This window comes from Cupressus sempervirens, chromosome 10 (assembly GCF_028749045.1).
Source record: "Cupressus sempervirens isolate cs-2001-9-10 chromosome 10, ASM2874904v1, whole genome shotgun sequence".
Taxonomy (NCBI): Eukaryota; Viridiplantae; Streptophyta; class Pinopsida; order Cupressales; family Cupressaceae; genus Cupressus; species Cupressus sempervirens.
The window spans coordinates 191,675,290-191,696,790 of NC_143127.1; the positions used below are offsets into that span (position 1 = coordinate 191,675,290).

The following is a 21,501-nucleotide window of genomic DNA, read 5'->3' on the forward strand; positions in this document are numbered from 1 at the left end:
ACCCTAACTAGTCGAAACACTTGTTCAAAAGGTATTAAATCATGTTTGATGAAATTTGCCACCTTATTTGCTAGAAATTCCACAATATCAAGATCTCTATATTCTAATGGCAGCTCTGGTAATTCTATCCAATGTAGGAAAATAAATACAGTAACACGACTCAAAATAAAATTTGGAGTGAATGAAAAAGTTGAGATTCCAATCCTTTACAGAACCAACCTTTAAATTTATGAACCCTATCCCTAGATGAAGCTAAATTAAATAAAATTGTAAAAATATTGGAAACTTTCTCATTGTATAGAACCTCTTTCATACCTTTCCAATTTGGCATAACCTAATCTTGAATTTCTTCTCTTTTTAGTTAATTCTCCTAAATCTGCACCCTAAATGTCATTTTTCTCAAAAGCTCTACATGTGATACCAATAGCCTCTTTGGGATATTGATCTCCAGATCTCCTTAACCAAAAATATCAAATAATTCCTCATTTAGATTCCCCACCTACTTTTTTCCTCCAAACTTGCCCAATCTTGACAAACTTCTATGATCCCTAATCCAATTTGGTTTGAATGTAGCTCGGCTTGTTTCCCCTATTGTTTGCTTAAATTTGTTTGCTATATATGTGCACTCCCCTTTACCACATGCAATAATTTGCTTGTTTACTAATCTTCCATCTATTACCTTCTGATTTTCTATAATCTTCCCAACCTCCCCACTATTAAAGGGTGTATCTCTTTCACAAATATCATATGGCAATTGCTTATTCACCTTGCCCTGACACTTGAATTGAAACCTCGGGTTTACAAAGAAGGGCTTAGCTAGCTAATCAACAACTTACTTGTAAAATATTTCATTCAAAGATTTCTTGTGCCCACCTCCAAAACCCTATTGATTCACTTTCTTATCATATCCTAGGTTTCCTCTATATTTCTCCACAAATTTTACTATCTGCAACTTCTTTCCCACTCCTCTCATCCAATTTTCCATGATCTCAAAAAAATCCAAAATAGATTTCTTTAAATAGATGTTATCCATACATCTTTATGACATTACTATGTTTCATTGTATTGGATGAAAAATTCTACCAAATCCACTACAATTAATTAATATTAATTTTAATTTTAACATATAATATATATTTTTAAAACTTAATTTCCAATTCATTTTACTTTCCAAGTTTATTTTTTTCAATTAACTAAACAGATCAAATATTTTTCTAATTAGTACTTTTGCAATCCAAGACTTTATTTATTTTTATCAAGAATCTAATATTCTTGATAAAAAAATTAAAAACACATTTTCGGTAAGATCATGATTTATATCAGATAATCATTCTCAGTTTAGCTTCTTGCAAAAGAAAGCGACTAGTTTTCTTAACCATGCAAGATAATTAAGATTCGTCCATAAGTTTATGGCTCCATGCGACAAATCATCAAATTTAGTATTTAACAGAGAAATTGTTTAGTATTGCGTACCCATGTGGCCCGTACTTCGAAATGATGACAGCTAGTTATATATAATGAAATGCACAGTCGAAGATTCATCTGTTTAATAAAAACAAGCAGACATTAACAACATGTCACTTTACGTTACTTAAAACAATTCATACATATCTCTGAATCCACGCTCGTGACCGTGTTTTCCAAAGCTCACAAGTGCGTGACCAGGACTACTAAACTCACGTTTAAAATCACAGAAGAAAGTTATTCCATTAATTTCAAGAAAGTGCGTGTAGGACTAATGCTTAATCATGGTCAAGTACTACTCGCATAAGGTGTTGTGTCTTTCTTATATAAATAGAAGTTATCCTTGCATCCTCATGGCATAACTGTGTTTCATTGTATTGAATGAAAAATTATACGAGTTTAGAAGTTTAGTAGAATGAATAGTGGAAAGGGATGGATAGCCTTTGCAGTGTTGTGCATGTGTTGGATCTCTCTTGTATCGGCTCGGGAAGAAACAAAAGTAGTGAATAGGAGTGGGTTTCCTCCTAAGTTTATATTCGGCACAGCCTCTGCTGCATACCAATATGAAGGAGCCGCTATGGAAGGAGGCAGAGGCCCAAGCATCTGGGATGCTTTCTCCCATATCCCAGGTTAGTTTTTAATCTTTTACACGTTTATTTATAAGTATTAGTCATGTCTATCTTACAATCTATGTCTGAAATCTTATCGTAAATGAAATCATGTGCAGGGAATGTCGCTAATGATAGTAATGGGGATGTTGCTGTGGATCAATACCATCACTATAAGGTGTGCTTCTCACAATATTTGATTCAAATCATATTTATTTTTAGATCCAGATCCGTGGGTAAAATATTAATTATTATTTGTTGTAATTAATTTATATTATGCTTTGACTTGAATCCAAGACTTCTTCACATAAAAAGCTCAAAGACCTCCTCACATAAAAAGCTCAAAAATTATTCATGTGTTGTAGGCTCTTACCTTCACCAATGTACTTTTCAATGCATTTAGCATTTTCTATTGAATTATGTTACCATGAATATAATTTACAGGAGGATGTAAAGCTGATGAAGGACATGGGCATGGATGCATATAGGTTTTCTATATCTTGGTCAAGGATATTACCATGTGAGCTCCCTTAGTTGTTTCTTTTCCCAAGTAAAATTAGCATGGATGCATATAGTTTTCTATATCCGGGCCTTTTAAATCAATTATTTTTGTTGGATCACAGATGGCTCGGTCAAAGGCGGAATAAATAAAGTTGGAGTGGCGTACTACAATAACCTAATAAACGAACTCTTAAAACAGGGTAAAATGATTATCGTTTGCTAGTGTGCATGTGGAAATTACTGCAATACTGTTAAGAGGCAATAACAAACTTTTTATTGTAGATATCAAGCCTTTTGTGACACTCTTTCATTGGGACACTCCGCAAGCTCTCGAGGATAAATATGGAGGCTTTCTCAGTAAAAGAATTGTGTATGTAACACATTCATATACTTATATCCTTTGTGCATGATCTATACCCAAATGGCATACACATTGACAATCCATTATATTATATACTCAGGAAAGATTTTGAAGCGTACAGTGAATTGTGCTTTCAAGAGTTTGGCGATCGAGTAAAGCACTGGATTACATTAAACGAACCATATTCTTACGCTAGCTTTGGATATGATATTGGCACATTTGCACCTGGCCGCCATTCCTCTTCCAATGGAAGTTCAAGCACAGGAAATTCGGCAACAGAACCATATATTGTAGCCCATAATCTTATCCTTTCCCATGCAGCTGCTGTGCGTGCCTATAAGAGAAAATATCAGGTGACAATTTTATTTTCCTCAAAATTTCCTTACTCGGAATATCAATGTTGTAATCCAAATCTACAATATGTTTTGTACAGGCAGTACAGAAGGGATTGATCGGAATGACAATAGTGAGCCACTGGTTTCTTCCCTATTCAAAATCACACGCTGACCGGGAAGCCACCCAAAGGGCCTTAGATTTCATGTTTGGTTGGTAAGCAAAGCATCTTATCCCAATAAACATAAGAAAATAAATAAACTTTTATTTGCACGTTCACATGAATTTGATCAGCCTTGCGAAATGTCAGGTATATGGATCCGATTACAAAAGGGAAATACCCCTCGTCGATGAGAAAGCTTGTTGGCAATCGTCTACCGAAGTTTAGTGGCCGTGAATATGCAATGGTGAAAGGCTCGTTTGATTTTCTGGGCTTAAATTATTATACTGCTCTCTACGCTGCTGATGTTTCAACACCACACAATCCCCTTAACACAAGCTATACATTGGACTCCCAAGCAAATCTAACAGGTACACTTCTTTCCTTAATTTTCCAAAGGGCGTTATTGAGCTGTTCTGGCAATATTTTATGAAAAATGAAGTTGAACTCTTACTTGGATTGCTATATAAATGTCATCAGCTGAGAGGAACGGCATGCTCATCGGCCCAGTGGTAAGTCTGATAAAAAATTTAAAAACAACTTGTAAACTAATTTTATGTCGTATTCGATGGCCGGCTTTTAATATTTATATGGAGACAAACAGGCGGGATCGAGTTGGCTTCACGTCTATCCACGAGGAATAGGAGAGCTGTTGAAGTACATAAAACGTAAATATGACAATCCACTCATTTTCATTACAGAGAATGGTAAGCCATTTTGCAGTTTTAAATATTATCTACTAAGCTTTGATTGATAAGTTAAAACAGTTAAAGTTGATAATATTAATTTTCCAGTGATGTTCAAGTCACAAAACTTTATTTTTAATGATGTATATTTTCATTGGAGCTTCTTAAAAATTTTGATTATCTCTAATAAACTTATATTTTACATAGGTATTGATGAAAAAAATGATGATACATTGTCATTGACACAATCTCTTAATGATACTTGGAGAATTGATTATCATTCAAAACATTTATCATTTGTTCAACAAGCAATAAGGTAAGTTTTTACAAATTGATAACTTATTTTGAATTTTGAATTTTATATACTAAAAGGTTCAAGGTTGAATAGCAGGGCTGGATCCAACATACAAGGTTATTTTGCATGGTCTTTGTTAGATAACTTTGAGTGGACAAATGGCTATACGGTTCGGTTTGGTCTTCACTACATTGACTATAAGAATAACTTAATTCGATATCCAAAAGAATCAGTTAATTGGTTCAAAAAGTTATTGAAATAAATAGATTACAAAGTTATTACATATCAAGAATAAGAGCTATGACACAACTACAATCTTTACCAAGTATTGGAAAGATGTGTATAAAAGTCTCAATGTACATGGCTTCTATGGTGTATTATCTTTGAATAAGTCATTTAGCCAAGGCTTTGATTTATAAGATATGAGAAAATAAAATAAAATTTTATATATTTCATATTGGTTTCTTTTCAATTATAAGTTATTTGTATTTTCAAGGTTTGTTGACTTTGAACTTCAATATGCACCACTAACTAACTATAAATAAAATGAAACAATCAAACAGAGTAAAATTCATAGTGATCTACTGATCAAAATTTAATGTAGTGATTGAACAATATTATATTTGTACTTTTTAATGTGGATCTTGTATTTGCACCAACTATAAAAAAAAAAAAAAATGAAACCCTAATCAAAACAATCAAACAAAATAAAATTCATACTATTCTACTCACCATTATTTTCATTTCATTACTACCAACAACCACATCTTGCATGTAAAACTATTGTTTCAGCATCAACCCTAGATTCAACTCCAAGGCCCAAAATGAGGCAAGTGGTAAAGTTATTGAATGAAAATGATTAATTAATCAAGGTATGTTAGTTTGAGTTTAATTTGGTTTCAAGAATACTTTAATATTCTCTACTTAACAAGTCCAACCATGTGAAGGTGGAAGCTCATCTAGCCTCACCTCCCCTCCTCCTAATATCAATCTAAATTCCTCATTATCATTTAATTACATACTTTATTCATTCATTCATCCATTTATGAACTATAACATTCAATCAATACAATCACATTACATGCATTAATATGATATAAAATTTCTTGATATGGAATACCAATCAAGAATTTATTAACACATAACAATATTCATTAACACAACATAAAAATCAATATTAATACATAACATTCATAGATAATTACTTAAAACAACATTCTTTCATTACCCAATAATGTTTATCAAATAAGGTTTATCAAAGAACATTTATAAGAAATCATTTCTTCTTTTTCTTTTTCTTAGCTTTCTAAAGGTAAAGGTTGATAGGAGCATCAATAAATTTCTCATTCTCCTCCTCTTGTGACACGTGTAATGTCAAATTATGATGCCTCCTCCTATTTTGAGGAGCACGAGGCTACTACACTAAAGGGGATTGTGTTGCCATAAGAAGTAAATGGGTTAAATTGGCATACTCTTTTTTCTTTTTCTAATTGTTACAAGTATTTAATTAACTAGTAGAACATAACATGAATTTTTCTTACCTAATAATGCCACATCATGTATAATAACATTTTGATCTGCCCCCACCTCAACATGCTAAACACTTGGAACATGCTCCACTCCTTCACCATGATGTTCAACATTGTCTAAAACATTTTTAAAAAGGTTACATGTCAAATTGTAATTGAAGATGTTAAATTGTATTCATAATTAGGTAATTAATTTCCAATAGCAAATTCATACCTCCACCACTATGATGCACATCATGGCCTTCATCACATGTAGGTTTTGTGATAGGATATAAAGGTTGGAGTGAAATGTTATGTGTATTGTTATGCAATCAATTTATGTTGGAAACTAACACCAAAAAATAAAATTTTCAACTATTTAATTTGATTTACTTTTTATTTGACCAATTTACTTGTGTCTCATATGATTTACTTTTCATTTTACCAATTTATGTTATATATATATATATATATATATATATATATATATATATATATATATATATATATATATATATATATATATATATATATATATATATATATATATATATATATATTTCCATTGTTTCTACATACAAGTGGAGACTGAAGATTCATATAGCCACCAAATCCAAGTTTGTGTTGGTCAACCTTTTGTAGTCTCACTTTTGTAGCCTTTGATGTGTCATGCACTCTATGATAAGTTTGAAACATGTCAAATTATATATTTACAAACATCACTAATTAGTGCATTAATACATTCTACTTAATACTATCATGGCATACCTTCTTTTGCCCATTTTGGGTTTATTTCCTTTATCATGTAGCCTTATCTCTTTTGCATCTTCTATTATTTCATTCCACTCCATCAGTGTAATAATAGAAGGATGGTCATACTTTAGGTTATCCTTTAGATCCCTTCTATATTCATCCCTTACAGTCTTTATATGTTTGGATGCTCTATTAAGAAGTGGGGTAGTGTCAAAAATATTTTTTCCAAAAATGTCCTCGAAAGATGTAATGAGTTGATTTTCAAATTCAGGACCCTGTTCATTCCATATTTTTCAAATAAAATTGTTAGATCAATAACTTTAATATAGTAAAATAAATAGAAGAAAATAAATATATTGTAGCAATGATATGAAACAATGTACCTTTTACGTATGGTGGATCCAAATAGCTTCAATGGCATATCAAACAGATTATCAAAGAAAACATCATTTCCTACAAAAACGTCATGCGATTATTAGTCCAAAATGAATTATGTGTAAGTAAACTGCAATTACACTGTAAATAATAACAATTTTAAAGGACCTAGAAGATTCATAATTTTAACTTAAACATAGTTTTCCTATTCACCAACAATGTCCTTGCAAATGAAATAGTACTAGTCACATGGGTTGCTCTAGAAAATACTTCATCTTTAGTAGTACTGATCTCTATTGTTCTATCAACTAAAAGCCTATTTATTAGTGCACAAAATAGGTCCATGAGTATAAAATCCACCCCAAAACAAAAAACAATGCATGATTAGCACATTACAAAATATAGAAAAATAGGGTTTTACTAGTTGTACTTGGCATAGTTGAAGATGTTTGGAAGCTCCTTGTTGTCAAAAATGCACTAGACAATATCAGAGTGACGGGCGAAGGACATGTCCGCACTTCATTATGAGCTAAAGAATACATTTTTAGCAAAGACATTTTCAATGGATATAGGTCAAATGGGATACTAGCTAGAAGCATTCGAAAAATAAAAGTTAAGTGTTATGATGAAAACAAACAATGTTGCACTAGTATATGTGCATGAGTATAAAATCCACCAAAATAAAATAAAATAATGCATGATTAGCACATTACAAAATATAGAAAATTAAGGTTTTACTAGTTGTATTTGGCATAGTTGAAGATGTTTGGAAGCTCTTTGTTGTCAACAATGCACTCGACAATATCAAAGTGACGGGAGAAGGAAGTGTCTGCACTTCATCATGAGCTAAAGAATATATTTTTAGCAAAGATATTTGCAATGGATGTAAGTCAAATCGGATACTAGCTAGAAGCATCCAAAAAATAAAAGTTAAGTGTTATAATGTGGATGAAAACAAACAATGTTGCACTAGTAGGGCCACAATATTCTATTATTGCTCATATTGTTTCATAATGTGTAAAATTGTTATATTCTTTCTTCTCATAGGAATACAAGAAAGTATTAATTAAAGGGAAAATGTGATAATACTATAATTTTTAGTAATTCTGAATATATGGAATAAAAATATATACAGAGTTGGCATATATCTGACTACAAAATTAGACCCATATACATGGCCCCTTGTATAATATTATTATTTAACTTATCAAACTTGAATATTTAGAAGTTTCCATTCATCATTATATAATAATCAATAGAAGGAAATCTATTAAAGTGGATTTTTTCAAGATAATTATCACCAAATAATAATTATTCTAATACAGGACATTACACACCATAATGAAGATCAAAACTATTGATGGATGAATTAGGTGCAATTATATGGAACACAACAGATGCCCCTTCAAATGTTGAAAGGGGCAGTAAGGAAGAGGTAAGTAATTAAACATATTTTAATGATATACAAGGGTACATATTTTTGCTAAGTAATTAAAAATATTTTAACTTAATTATGTTAGCTATTACCTAAAGTATTGTTGAGAATGGAGTTTCTTTGAGTGTAAAAATAATTGTAAGAAAATAACTAGGACCACATGGAAAAATACATCTTGGGCATCAATATGGGTTCTACTGGAAAAATAGGATAAAGAAAAGTTGAGATTATGAGGTTCTTCTTTAAAGTGTGGCCATGTTTTTTCTATCTCTTTAAATTATACCTAGCTAGTGCATCTAGTGCACGTAAATAATCGTTCAAAACATGGAATAATGAGAATGTACCCAAGAACCTTGTGAGGCACCTTTTTTGTTATTTGATTTGACTGATATCTACTAATATGAAAATTAGGGGATTTTGTTGCAAATTCATATTGTTTATGATATAGAATGTGATCATTGGGACATGCATGTATTGGCTGATACTTCACTCCAATTAAATTTATAATGGTAATAATTCTCAACACAAATGAGGAAAAATGTTTGATGGTGGTAACAAAAACTCACCTATCAAACTACAACAATAAATATGAATTGTTAATATAATGAATAGTAATGGTATGCTAACATTGAAGATGACAAAAATGACATACCTTAGCATACATGACATTGTTACATTGGATAAGACATTCATAACCTTCAAGTTCACCAACAACACTATAGCAAAGAGAAGAGTTGTTTGTAAGCCTTCGTACAGGGTCTTGTGTACCTTCTCAAGTATAGGTATATCACTACCATCTTCATCATCATTATCAAATGGACTAGTACCATCATTGTGAGCATCTTCATCAGCTATGCCAATACCATCTTCTTCAATAATGTCCTATAGCACATTATTATCTTCTTACATGGGAGTGTTATCCTTAACTTGCATATTCACACCTCCATTTTCCTCTAGTTGGAAATCTACATTCACTAATCAATGAAAATTATGGCCCCCTTCAACTTGACCATGTTTCCTATAATGACTTTGGGCTGTTTTGATTAGAATTCTTTGATTCTTTAAGCCCTTACACTTTTTGCAAGGACAATTACATTGTTGGATTTACAAGTGGGAAGAGAGTAAACTTATATAAGGTGGTGGAGGGTGGGTGAATCAGAAATTAAATTATGAGACATCCATCTCATTCATTCAATAAATAAACTAAAATAACATGTAAAGCACATACACTTAAATCATGTAAACACGTAAGCAATCACACATATAACACTAGATATGATTACCCAGAAACCTTGCAAGTTAGAAGGTAAAAATAGAGCGGGGATGAGACCCACAAATATTCATTACTGAAGCAATAAAATGTATCCAATTAAGGTTACAATGGCTTGACCATGAATAATGATCTACCCTACAAAAGGCCTACCCTATTAAAGGCTTACAAAGACTATTAAGTCCCACCTTGTTAGAGGATTTCAACACCCTATTAGAAGTGTGCCTTGTTAGGGGACTTCAACTTACAATTAAGTAAGTACCCTATTAAAGGATTTCATATAGCATGCTAGGACTACTCTATTAAGAGATTTAACTAAAATCACCTGCTAAGATGTCTCAGCATAGATCTTGCGATTGGCATTTTCTTTCCTGATAACAGATCGCCTCCACACAATGTCCAATTTGATCCTTTCACAATCAGATGTCTTAATGTTGTATCCTTCTCTCTATCCTTTCTTCTTCTCTAAATTATTATGCATTTCAATCCTTCTTTATAACTTCTAAGTCTCCATGAATTCTCTATTTGAGCATGCAAAGTTCTCTATATCTCTTCTTCAATCCCTTACACACTCATAAGAAGTTTAGGGTTTTGTCCTCCTTAAGAAGAGTAGGAGACGTAGTGTTAGGTATGAATCTATGGCTGAGATTCATTCATTTTTCCTCTTAAAGCTTCTCATTTTTTGATTGGGTACATGTAATTACAAGGGGAATCCACATATATAGATTTTTCTTTATCTCCAAAAGATTGAAATCTATCTTTAGGTAAGCTGAAAAATGGTTTACATAGTTGTTTCTGCCATAACAAATAAATATGTCCAATTTATGTTACTCGACATATGATGTCTTTGATGCTCAGCATACATTGTAATTCTATTCTAACTCAGCACCTGCATTTCTTGGCATCCACTGCATACTCAACTCCTAAATCACTCGACATGGTCTATCTATTCAGCACCTGAGTGACTCAGCACTCATTGCAACTCAATATGGTCTAGTATTTACATATTGTACTTGACATGCTTTAAAATTTTGGCATGAACTAAGTAAATGGCTTAAGTGTGTTGACACTCGCTTGTCAAAACCAATCTAAGATCAACAATCTTCCCCTTTGACATGAGTGACAAAAACACTTGAATATACATAATCAATCTAATCTTCTTGAGTATAACATATCCATGACTCAACTTGTATACAAAACTTCAAAATTTCAATATTTTGCAATAACCCATATGCCTCAAAATTTATAACTCCGCCTAAGTTAATATGTTTATTCTGTATCCAAAATCTATTCTCCATTCTGAGTAGATTTGTCTCTATTGATACTGTTTGACTTCAATGCACTTATACTCTTTCATGATGCTCTATTTCTATCACTACATTTTATTTCTCCCCCTTTCTTTATTCTCCCCCATAAGATATTCTCCCCGTTTTTATTGTCTTCCCCTTTTTATCTGTCTCCCCTTTTTTGACACTTATGTCAAATGGGCTATACATGTATAGTGTGTTTGTCCAAAAATTATTTATGGGCCTCCATTATAATTTTAAGAGCTAAATCCTAGTTGTCAAATGCAACATCTATTGACTTGAGATAGATAGCAAGCTCGACAACAAGGTGTACTAGGCCATCTAGAGTAGAAATATTGGGGTCTTTCTTTAGAAAAGTTTCTACATAGCCTAGCTCCTTGTGCAGTATCTCCATATGAGGGGTGAGCGATGCCTGTATACATGTCAATTTGGCTCTTATGCTATCCTCTTCTAGTGTTAATATAGCTAATTGTTTGTCTTTGAAGCAATTTATGAAAATGCTTCTCACTCTGACCAGGGTTTAGAGGTAGCCTTGTACCTGATATGTTTATATTTCTCTCTTGACTGAGAAAATGATGTCTATACTCTTAGGTGAAGAGTGTAGGGTCACACAATTTGGTCTACAATGAGAATATATTCTCAAGTACCTTCTTCACATCCTCAGCCTTTGTTGCCAATGCAACTTGAGTCAGTGTTGTCTCACCATATATCTTCTCATTGACCTTTCTCTAGAATTTCTTTTTAGACCACTCAAAGAGTTTAGCAATAGTATCAATGTCTTCATTATTTACCTTTTCCACTATATTTTATAGTTGTTCTAGTAGTGTCTTGGTCTCTTCAAGAGTAGGCAAACTAAATGCATCTAGAAAGATGTCTTTTATGTCTTGAAGTGCTTGCCTCTGCCTATGTTCTCTCCTAAGCATTTCTTGATGCTTTTTTCTTTTCTAAAGCTTGTTGCGAAATTCTTATTTGATCTAATGTCATTGTATCATAATAAAAAATAGGAATAATAACCTCTTCATCTAAAGTGATATCTCCATAGTGAATTACCTTTTAAGTTTTTGAAGAGCTTGAGCCTGGCACTAAGATTTGCAATGGTATAGCTTCTGTGCTTGGTTTCTGAAGAACTTTTGTAGAAGTGGTAGATGTAGGTAGAGTTACCAATGCCTAGATAGCTTCTTGATCCTTTACTTGGGTGTTTTATCACTTTCCTCAGATTGGCTCTTTTTTAATACAACGACATGAACAACACCTTGTTCTTGTGTGTTAGGTAGAGAAGAATCTATTTGTCCTACTTTGTCTTTCTCTTCTACCTACTTCTTCTCAAGAGTGACAACTTTCACAAGTGCATCAATCTTAGTAGATGTATGTACTATAGTTTGAATCAAAGGTTTCACTTGAGTAACTGAAGGAATGGAAAAAGGTAGTTCTTTTGGATTCACCTTGTCTCTTGCGATATCAGTTACTACCTTTTAGAGCTCATATATGCTAACCAAGACTAGATTCTCACACAACTTTGCTTGTAGTGTAGATTGGTCCAATATTTTCTTCAAGTCATCTATAGTCAATGGATTGATGTTCTGAGCTGAAGCATCATGAACATCCTTGACAATAATAGTTTTAGTTGACTTGACTATTTCATGTGGGCGACTGATGCTCGACACTTGTGTGTCTTGCACACTCTATTCATCTTGTTGTTGTTCAACTGTAGCCATGCCATCATCTTGCTTTTGTGTTTCTTCCCCAACTATATTATCTTTATTCTCATCTTCCTTATTATTATCTTCCTTTTCATCATCATGTTCATCAACCTTGTTATCATTCTTACCTTCTAAAGGATTGGCTTCTCCTTGTTTCATACTGGTTAACCCATAGATTAGTTTCCATATTTAGGTTGACTTCTTGACCACAACTTCAATATTATTTTGAAGAATGTTAAAGGCTCTATACTAAGGTGTAAACCTAACAACATACCTCTTAATAGCCTTAGTAATCTATCCCTTTGTTAGCTCTAGCATCACTTGAGCTAATTTTTATTCTCAGATTTTTTTTCTCCAAGTTTAAACAATAATGCCATTTTTGCTCAACAATATCATATAAACCTTTCAGAATTGTGTTGGCAAATTCTAGTGGAGTTTTTTAAAATTTTGACATCATGGCATATAATGCTTTCTCCACCTGACTCTTTTCATCTTTATCCAATTTATCAAAATCAATATTCTTTAAACCAGAGAAATCTACATTATTCTTGACATTTTCACACATGTTTTCAAGATCAAATGGAGGATTATGGCTTACCACTTGAAATTGATTGTTTTCATCTAATTATGGCCTCTCTTCATCTAAATCTGGTTGTGCCACACATTTTCTTCTTTGTTTCTTCTGCACTTGGCCTCCTTGATCTATAGCCTTAGTCTTCTCCTTAGCCTTCTGTGTATTTTTGCATGTGCTTGCTCTGGTGGTAGGAGTAGTAGGCTTGACTGTGCTAGGTTTGATAACTTTCTTTGCCTTAGCCATAGACTATGCCTTAGCCTTCCTTTTTCTTTGGCTTAGCAGGAGTAGGCACTTCCTTAGCTTCTTCTCCCTCAACACATTAAGTTTCCTCCTCTTCTTTATCCTCTCCCAAGCCTTGAGTTAATGCAAGAGGTCCTTGTGTTTGTTCTTTCTCTTCCTCTTCATCCTCTTCATCTTCTTCCTCACCTTCCTTTGCACCTTCACCAAATTTAGCCTTTAGCTTCTTTACTAGTTTATCTTTCTTCTTGAGTGTGGAGGTAGTTTTTAAGTCCATTTCAATCTTTGATTTCATCACATCATAATTCCCAAAGATTTTTGCAATCTTATCAATTTCCTCTGCTAGGAGTGCAATTATTGCTATTGATACTTCATCAAGATTAATCTCATACCCAAGTGGTCTTAACCATCTAACCCTTGGTGTGCCAGCTTTCACATATGTGTAGTCAGCATCAAAAAGAAAGCATATATCATTGTAATGTTTCTCAACCAAAGAAACTGGCATCCTCATTCTTTCTTTCACAGATTTCTTAAAATCTTCAAAATAGCTAGTCATCAATATTTCAAATTTTTCATGCATTTGCTTAAGGAATTCATTATATTTACTACTATTGACCTATTTTTCTCCTAGCTTATTGTAACAAAGGATGGAAATGTATTTTGTACATAGAAGAATATACAAATAGGTATTGAACCAAATTTACATTGAGCACTCTTTCTTTTTCTGATTGCTCCGAGATTTTCCATCAATTTTTGTAATTGTAGCTCAGCCATATCATAAGTATGATCTTCCTTCACAATTTTGTAGCCAACATCTATAGCTATACAAGGTACACTATTGAATTTGCTAGATTTATAGAATTTTTGTGAGATTACCCTAATAGAAAAGTCTAGTAGAGGATTAGTGATAGTATCAATTGGCATCCCTCTCTTGTTCTATTTTGCTCCAATGTTTCTCTCTATTACTTCCTTGGAGTTGCTTCTTAGAGTCTTGGGTTGATCTTGGGTTGGGCAGCTAGTAGCCCTATGAATTATCCTTTTTGATATCTTAATCGATCTACCTTCTAGCCATAAGGATCCATCATGTATTTAGCTTAACACAATTCTAATCCATTTAGTCTTGAAAATAGTAGGAAAATCAAGGGCATGGGTCAAACCCTTTCTCTCAAAATTTTTATATTCTTCTTTAAAAACACCATTATCACATAATCTATCATAAGCTTATATGATTTATATGTCTCCAATACTAGCAATCTTTCTATTATAGCATTTCCTTACATCCTAAACCATAATAACATTAGGCAAGATCATTGGCAAAGTACAAGAAGGATCATGTTTGTAGATAATGTCACGAATGGCCTTAAATATGGGTTGTTTCACTTCATTACTAACAAGTTGAACATTCGAAACCTCTTTCTCTTCTATATTTTTTGACCTAGATGCCATTCTTGTCAAACTAGGGTTTGTGCAAAGTAAAACTAAGTGGCTCAGCTTGTGATAAATACCTTGTAAAATATGTATGCTAGTGTGAGATCATTGCTGAAATCTTTGCAAATGCTTTGAACAAGTTTCTAAGTCATCTTCTCCTCTATTTTCTCTTGCTCAAATTTGAAATGACAAAGAATGAGTGAAAAATGACGATAAACCCTTCAAAGCCCTTGCATTTAATGCTTAGTGCTTATACAACTATAAACTTGGGATCAACCAATCTTAGAATTACTCAAAATTCATAGATATTTCCATCACTCAACAACTACTATGAGTTCGGCATCAACTAGCTAGGTTGCTAGCTCGGCATCAACTAGCATTCCACCCAACATTCATTAAAAGCTTTCCATGCTTGGCAACAACATGAAAACTTAAAGATTTAATCTTGAAATTTCAATAGCATCCTGCATCTTCATTCATGCTAATGTAGTCATTTCAGTATTAACTTCTTTTGAGAACTGATGTATGATTTACCACTTTAAATATCAATCCCACATACCTCTTGATTGCCTAGTTTGATGAGGTGTGATCACCTAACCCATTGGGTGAAGTTATCTTGTTTACATTTGATGTGTTGTAAGCATCTTTCTTTTTCCATGTCTTGTTCATCTCATCTCTCATGTGTTCAACATTTTCCTTGCCTTTTCCTTTATCAAACTTACAACTTGGTACATGTGACATGGTTGGAAAATGTTTACTAATGTGATCAATCTTCAAAGAGCTAAAGCATGTGGTTTGACTCAACCACCTTTCGTAGTTACCACTAAAGTGTGTCCTAATACAATTCTCAGGAACATGTCCTTATTCTTGAAAATAGTGACAGCTATATCTTGTAATGTAATCCAAATTATAAGAGTTTATATAGCTTCTTAACTTTTCTAGCCTATTTGATGACCACATGGATTTGGATCTATATTCAAAAGCTCTATGTCCATACTTCTAACAATTTTAGCAATATGCTTCAAATTTTTGTTTATGTATGGTACTAGTTCTACATTCATGTGCATGATGACCTTGTTTGTTGCACTTATGAAAATGAACAATGTTCTTATACTTGACATTGTAATTTTTATTGTCACTCTTGCACACATTAGAAATGTGTCCGTTCTTTCCACAATTATGATAAGTAGGTTTGGAGTTCTTACCTCTGTTGTTCCTTTCTTTAGCAACTTTGGATGATTCTCCCTTTTAGTGCTTGTGTACCCCAATCCTAATGTATCTTTGTTCGATCTATGGGATCTCAACAATTTCTCAAAGTATTTGATGGCTTCATTTGGCTTGTTGAAACTTTCAGAAAATTCCTTTTCTCTTTTTAGGTCATTCTATAATTGTTCATTCTACAACTTCAATGTAGTAATCTCAATGTCCTTGACATTCAGTTCATAGTTGGCATTCACCATTTGACTCAGAGTATCCAGTTACCTAGTGGAGATCTTTGTGAGCTCTATTGACTTCTCCTCTAGTCTATTTGCTAGAATTCTTTTGTCTTCTTCAATCATGGCTTTGTCTTCCAGGGTTTTCTTCTTTTGTTTAGTCACCTCACATAGCAGCATAGCTTGTGATTCTTGCTCCAACTTGAGATTTTTTATTTCCTCAGCTTGGATTCAATTCTTCTCCATTAGATCTACAACTATTGCATCAAATTTACTAGAGTTATCATTTGCAAATAGCTTGGTGGTGTCTATCTCTTTGTATAGTGTGTCATTCTCTACAATAGCAACAATCAAAATATTAACCCATAAATCTTTCATCACACATCCATCTCATTCATTCAATAAATAAACTATAATGACATGTAAAGTACATACACTTAAATGATGTAAATATGTAAGCAATCACACATATAACACCAAATATGATTACCTAGAAATCCTCCAAGTGAGAAGGTAAAACTAGGGTGGGGATGACACCCACAAATCTTTTCTGCTGCAAGAATAAAATGTATCCAATTAAGGTTACAATGGTCTGACCATGGATCATGATTTTCCCTACGAAAGGCCCACCCTGTTAAAGGCTTACAAAGACTGTTAAGTCTCACCTTCTTAGAGGATTTCAAAACCCTATTAGAAGTGTGCCTTGTTAGAGGACTTCAAATTACAATTAAGTAAGCCCTCCGTGTAAAAGGATTTCATACAGCCTAGTAGGACTACTCTATTAAGAGATTTAACTAAAATCACCTACTAAAATGTCTCAGCATAGATCCTGTGATTGGTACTTGCTTGCCTGATAACAGATCATGTCTACACAATGTCCAATTTGTCCTTTCATGGTCAAATGTCTTAATGATGTATCCTTCTCTTTATCCTTTGTTCTTCTCTAACTTATTCTATAGTTCATTCCTTGTTCATAACTTCTAAGTCTCCATGAATGTTCTATTTGTACATGCAAAATTATCTATATCTCTTCTTCAATCCCTTACACACTCATAAAAAGTTTACAGTTTCATCCTCCTTAAGAAGACTAGGAGACTTAGGGTAAGGTATGAATCTATGGCTAAGATTCATCTATTTTTCCACTTAAACCTTCCCATTTTCTGATTGGTTACATGCAATTGTAAATAAAATCTGCATATAGATTAGTCCTTATCTCCAAAAGGTTGAAATCTATCTTTAGGTCGGCTGAAAAATGGTTTACATAGTTGTTTGTGCCATAACAAAAAAATATATCCAATTTGTGGTACTCAGCATATGAAGTCCCTGGTGCTTGGCATACACTATAATTCTATTCAGAATTGGCACCTGCATTGCTTGGCATCCACTGCTTACTCAACTCCTAAATCATTTGGCATGGTCTATCTATTTTCATCTCTTGCTCTATTTTCATCCTGATGATGGGTCACGCAGTGTGATTCGAAACGTTGATGGTAGAAAATCTCTACACAATCAAATCCAGAAACAAATATATATTATGGTCTATCTATTCGACAATTGAGTGACTCGCCACTCATTGCAACTCGACATGGTCTAATATTTACATGTTGTACTTGGTATGCATTACTAGTTTGGTATGAACGAATTAAATGGCTTAAGTGTGTTGACGCTCGTCAAAACCAATATGAGATCAACATACATTTATCAACTTTTCTTTAGAACTAAGACCAAAATCTGGCAATTATCTCATCATTTTGTTGTTGGTTCATATTGCTAGGCATGGTCTTTCTTCATACAAAAATATATCCACAAAATTATTGGACATGTTGTACTTAATGTTTATATTTGCACACATGGTTTTGAAAGAAAAATTTGGTGTAATAAATGTGTTTATCTACAAAAATATTGAACATGTTTTACGTAATTTTTATATCTACGAATATGGTTTTGAAACAAAAATTTTGTCTAATTAATGTATATATTTACAAAAATATTGGACATGTTGTACTTAATGTTTATATCTGCACATATGGTTTTGAAAGAAATATTTGGTCACCGTACTCAAATTCACCATATTATAATCAATGAAAAGTTGTTCTCTTACATAAAATTTCATTATGTGTGGTTAAAGATTTATTGCACTAAGGAAATTGGCAAGGAAGCAAGAAAAAAAGTTAGAAATCAAAGATTTCACTTCAAGTATCACCTCCCAAAATCCAATCATAGAAACAAAAAGAAAGAATTTGTAGAAATTCAAGATGGAGAAGCAAAAGAGTTCAACAATGTTCCAATAAACTCAAAATTGTTAAATTTTCCAAAAAAAATGAATTCTTATATGTTCGATGTATAAAAAACCAAAGTGGGGCAGTGGTGGAATGACCCAAGGTCCTAAACAAGATGGTCAGACATCAAATTTTGAATAGATTAGGTGATTAATAAGTGTCCAAGTTGACACATGGCAATAATTCAATCTCAAGCATTCTAGAATGCATTTAAGGCAATTTTTTTGCATATTGTAATAAGACCTATGGGCAAGTTGTAGGTCAGTCAATGTTGGTCAATACTATGAGTTGACCAAAAATCTTCAATTTTATGATCTTTAGAGTTCTTGGATGATTCATCAACATTTGGTAAGCATTTGAAGTCATTTGTTTGAAAATATTGAAAAGTTGTAAAAATTGTCAAGAAGTTGTCATGCAACTTTTCTTGCAAATTTGGAAGGTCATCAGTCACAGTTGTGTTTTGATCGAACAAGTAGAGGTGAATATGTAAGGTCAAGAGGCTTGGCCTATAAATTGAATGTTCTTCAATCTAGGAAGGTTGTTTATGTTTTTATGTATGAAATTTGAATCAATAAAGCAATATTTAGTGGGAAAATAAGTGTAGACAACATGTACTATTTTGACAAGAAATCAGAGGAATGAAGTTTCAAAAGAGATTCATGATGACAAGAAGATGGTGATGGGTCAATGCAAGGCCATAGATACTATAGAATTGAAGTCTCTTAATGCAGAGGCAATGAGTTATCCATGAGTAAACACAATTGAAGTGAAAAAAAATGAAGTGAAAACAGTAAGGTTAAAGTTGTTGAATTAGATGAAGCCATCATTTTTGGCAATTGGTATGTTGAATAGTCAAAGTATGGTATTTATGTCACCAGGCCAAGGTAAACCTTTTGTAAAGATGAAAAATATTGGTTCATGTGGAGAAACTTAGAGTAGAGATTTTTAATTTCCTCCAATCGTGTTGACCTAATAAGTTTTAATTTCTTAACTAGTTTTCTATGGAGAGTGATGATATATCATAGCCTATTCCTCAACATTTTTTGTACCTTCATCTCCAAATTTTATGTGTTGTTGAGAATAATTGAACAAATGATGATAATGTAGCCTATGGCTATAACTTCCATATCCAATTCTAAATCCATCATAAAGCACCTTTGCCCTAATCTAGTTGTGTCATCCTCTATTTGATTTGTGAACACAAAGACATAAATTGTAGGAAAAAATAACTTATTTACTATTATTTTACTCTTGTTCATATACATGTCAAATATCTACTCACTACTACATGCTACTCAACCAAAAATGATATAGGGACTTGAAGACTATTTTTCAAAGGCAAGTGAAATAGGGGGAAGTTGACTTCTAGAATATGTTTCTCTATCTTAAAATTATAAGGAATCTTAAATAAAATATTTAATTTTCAAAAAATAAGGAAAAGAATTGAGAACTTAGAATACAATGACTAGAGGCTGATGAAGAAGTTATAACAAATAAGTCTAGAGTTAGTACACCCCCACCTTCTCCAACTTCCTCTAAATTGTATACATACAATGGGAAGCCACGCTTGCAAGTAACAAGACCATATATTGAATAATCATGACACTATTTAGCATAGCTATAAAAAGAATGTTAAGCATATGATTGAAGAAGTTAAAATAATTATGAAGTGATCATTTTTGGTAAGTTGGACAAAAGAACTAATGGTATAAGACATTTTAGGTAGAGTATACAAGAGAAAATACAATGGTAGACTATAGTGGATTCAAAATTATTATAAACAAGATTCATTAGGCTATTAATTTAGAAAAATAACTTACATTTTCTTTCTTCTAATTCTTTATAGATTCATTAATTAAACAACACCATGAGAATCTATAGCCATGACTAGCTTATCTATATCCATGAATAGCTTAATTTGTATTATATAAATCCTAAACCTAAACCAGACACTCATATCAAACAATGATACTCAAAAGGTGAGCCATGAGCACTCTCCAATTATTCAAAAATATTATTATGTATTATGAATGGTAACTACTAATCCATGTTGCCTTGTATGGGCATAATATAACCATGTCTCAGTTAAATTATTGCTTCTTACATTTAGTGTAAATATGAAGAATAGCTATAACATAGTTTCTCAATGCTTTAGGCAACACCCAATAGTTTCTTGATATCTTTCTGCAAACATAAGGTTACATATATTAGCCATTATTAATATAAGATATGCCATCAAACAAATAAAACTAGTTTGAAAAGATTATAAGTGCAATTTTCATAGAACAAAATGACAAAATAACAAAATTTGATTTTCAAGTACCTCAATCTTCAATAGAGATGTTGTGGGTGCATATCTATCAACTACATTTCCATTGTTGTCAACCAAAATCTTAGTGAAGTTCCATTTTATGCTATCACCAAAAAATCTACCTTTGATTGATTTCAAGAACTTGTAAATAGGGGTTTCATTACTACCATTGACGTTAACCGACATCATCAAAGTGCAATACAAACACAAAAGATAAAATGTAATAACTTTGTTTACTAGTTAAATGAAACTTTCAAAACAAAATCAATTATATGGAGTCAACTAAATATTAGATTGTATTTTCTTAACGTATGAGCTGAGAGATATTTATGATCTTTGTGAGCTGAATGAAGAAAGAGGAAGGAGGGTAGAGGTATTAATAAGGAAGCAAGTAGAGGAAGAAGTTGAATAGAAATTTGATAGTAAAGAAGATAAAGATGTTGAGTAACCTACTAAGGAAAAGGATAAAGTAGATGGAAAAGG

The 21,501-nt window shown here is 32.5% G+C and overlaps 1 protein-coding gene across 1 annotated transcript; it reads left to right on the top strand.

Annotated features, from left to right (window-relative positions):
• The first annotated feature begins 1,879 nt into the window (after nt 1-1,879).
• Nucleotides 1,880-4,670, top strand: LOC149533288 (beta-glucosidase 12-like). The gene is made up of 12 exons (XM_089807624.1): nt 1,880-2,093; nt 2,192-2,250; nt 2,517-2,592; nt 2,696-2,773; nt 2,856-2,943; nt 3,035-3,287; nt 3,368-3,483; nt 3,578-3,798; nt 3,908-3,939; nt 4,032-4,134; nt 4,321-4,429; nt 4,505-4,670. Exons 1-12 carry the CDS (start codon nt 1,880-1,882, stop codon nt 4,668-4,670), a joined length of 1,515 nt encoding a protein of 504 aa, XP_089663750.1.
• Nucleotides 4,671-21,501: the final 16,831 nt, after the last annotated feature.

Excerpts from the sequence above, each read along its gene's own strand:
- LOC149533288 (XM_089807624.1), top strand. The coding sequence starts at position 1,880 with ATGAATAGTGGAAAGGGATGGATAGCCTTTGCAGTGTTGTGCATGTGT. Across the intron at positions 2,593-2,695 it reads TTGGTCAAGGATATTACCAT|ATGGCTCGGTCAAAGGCGGA; the intron begins GTGAGCTCCCTT and ends GTTGGATCACAG. Across the intron at positions 3,940-4,031 it reads GCATGCTCATCGGCCCAGTG|GCGGGATCGAGTTGGCTTCA; the intron begins GTAAGTCTGATA and ends GGAGACAAACAG.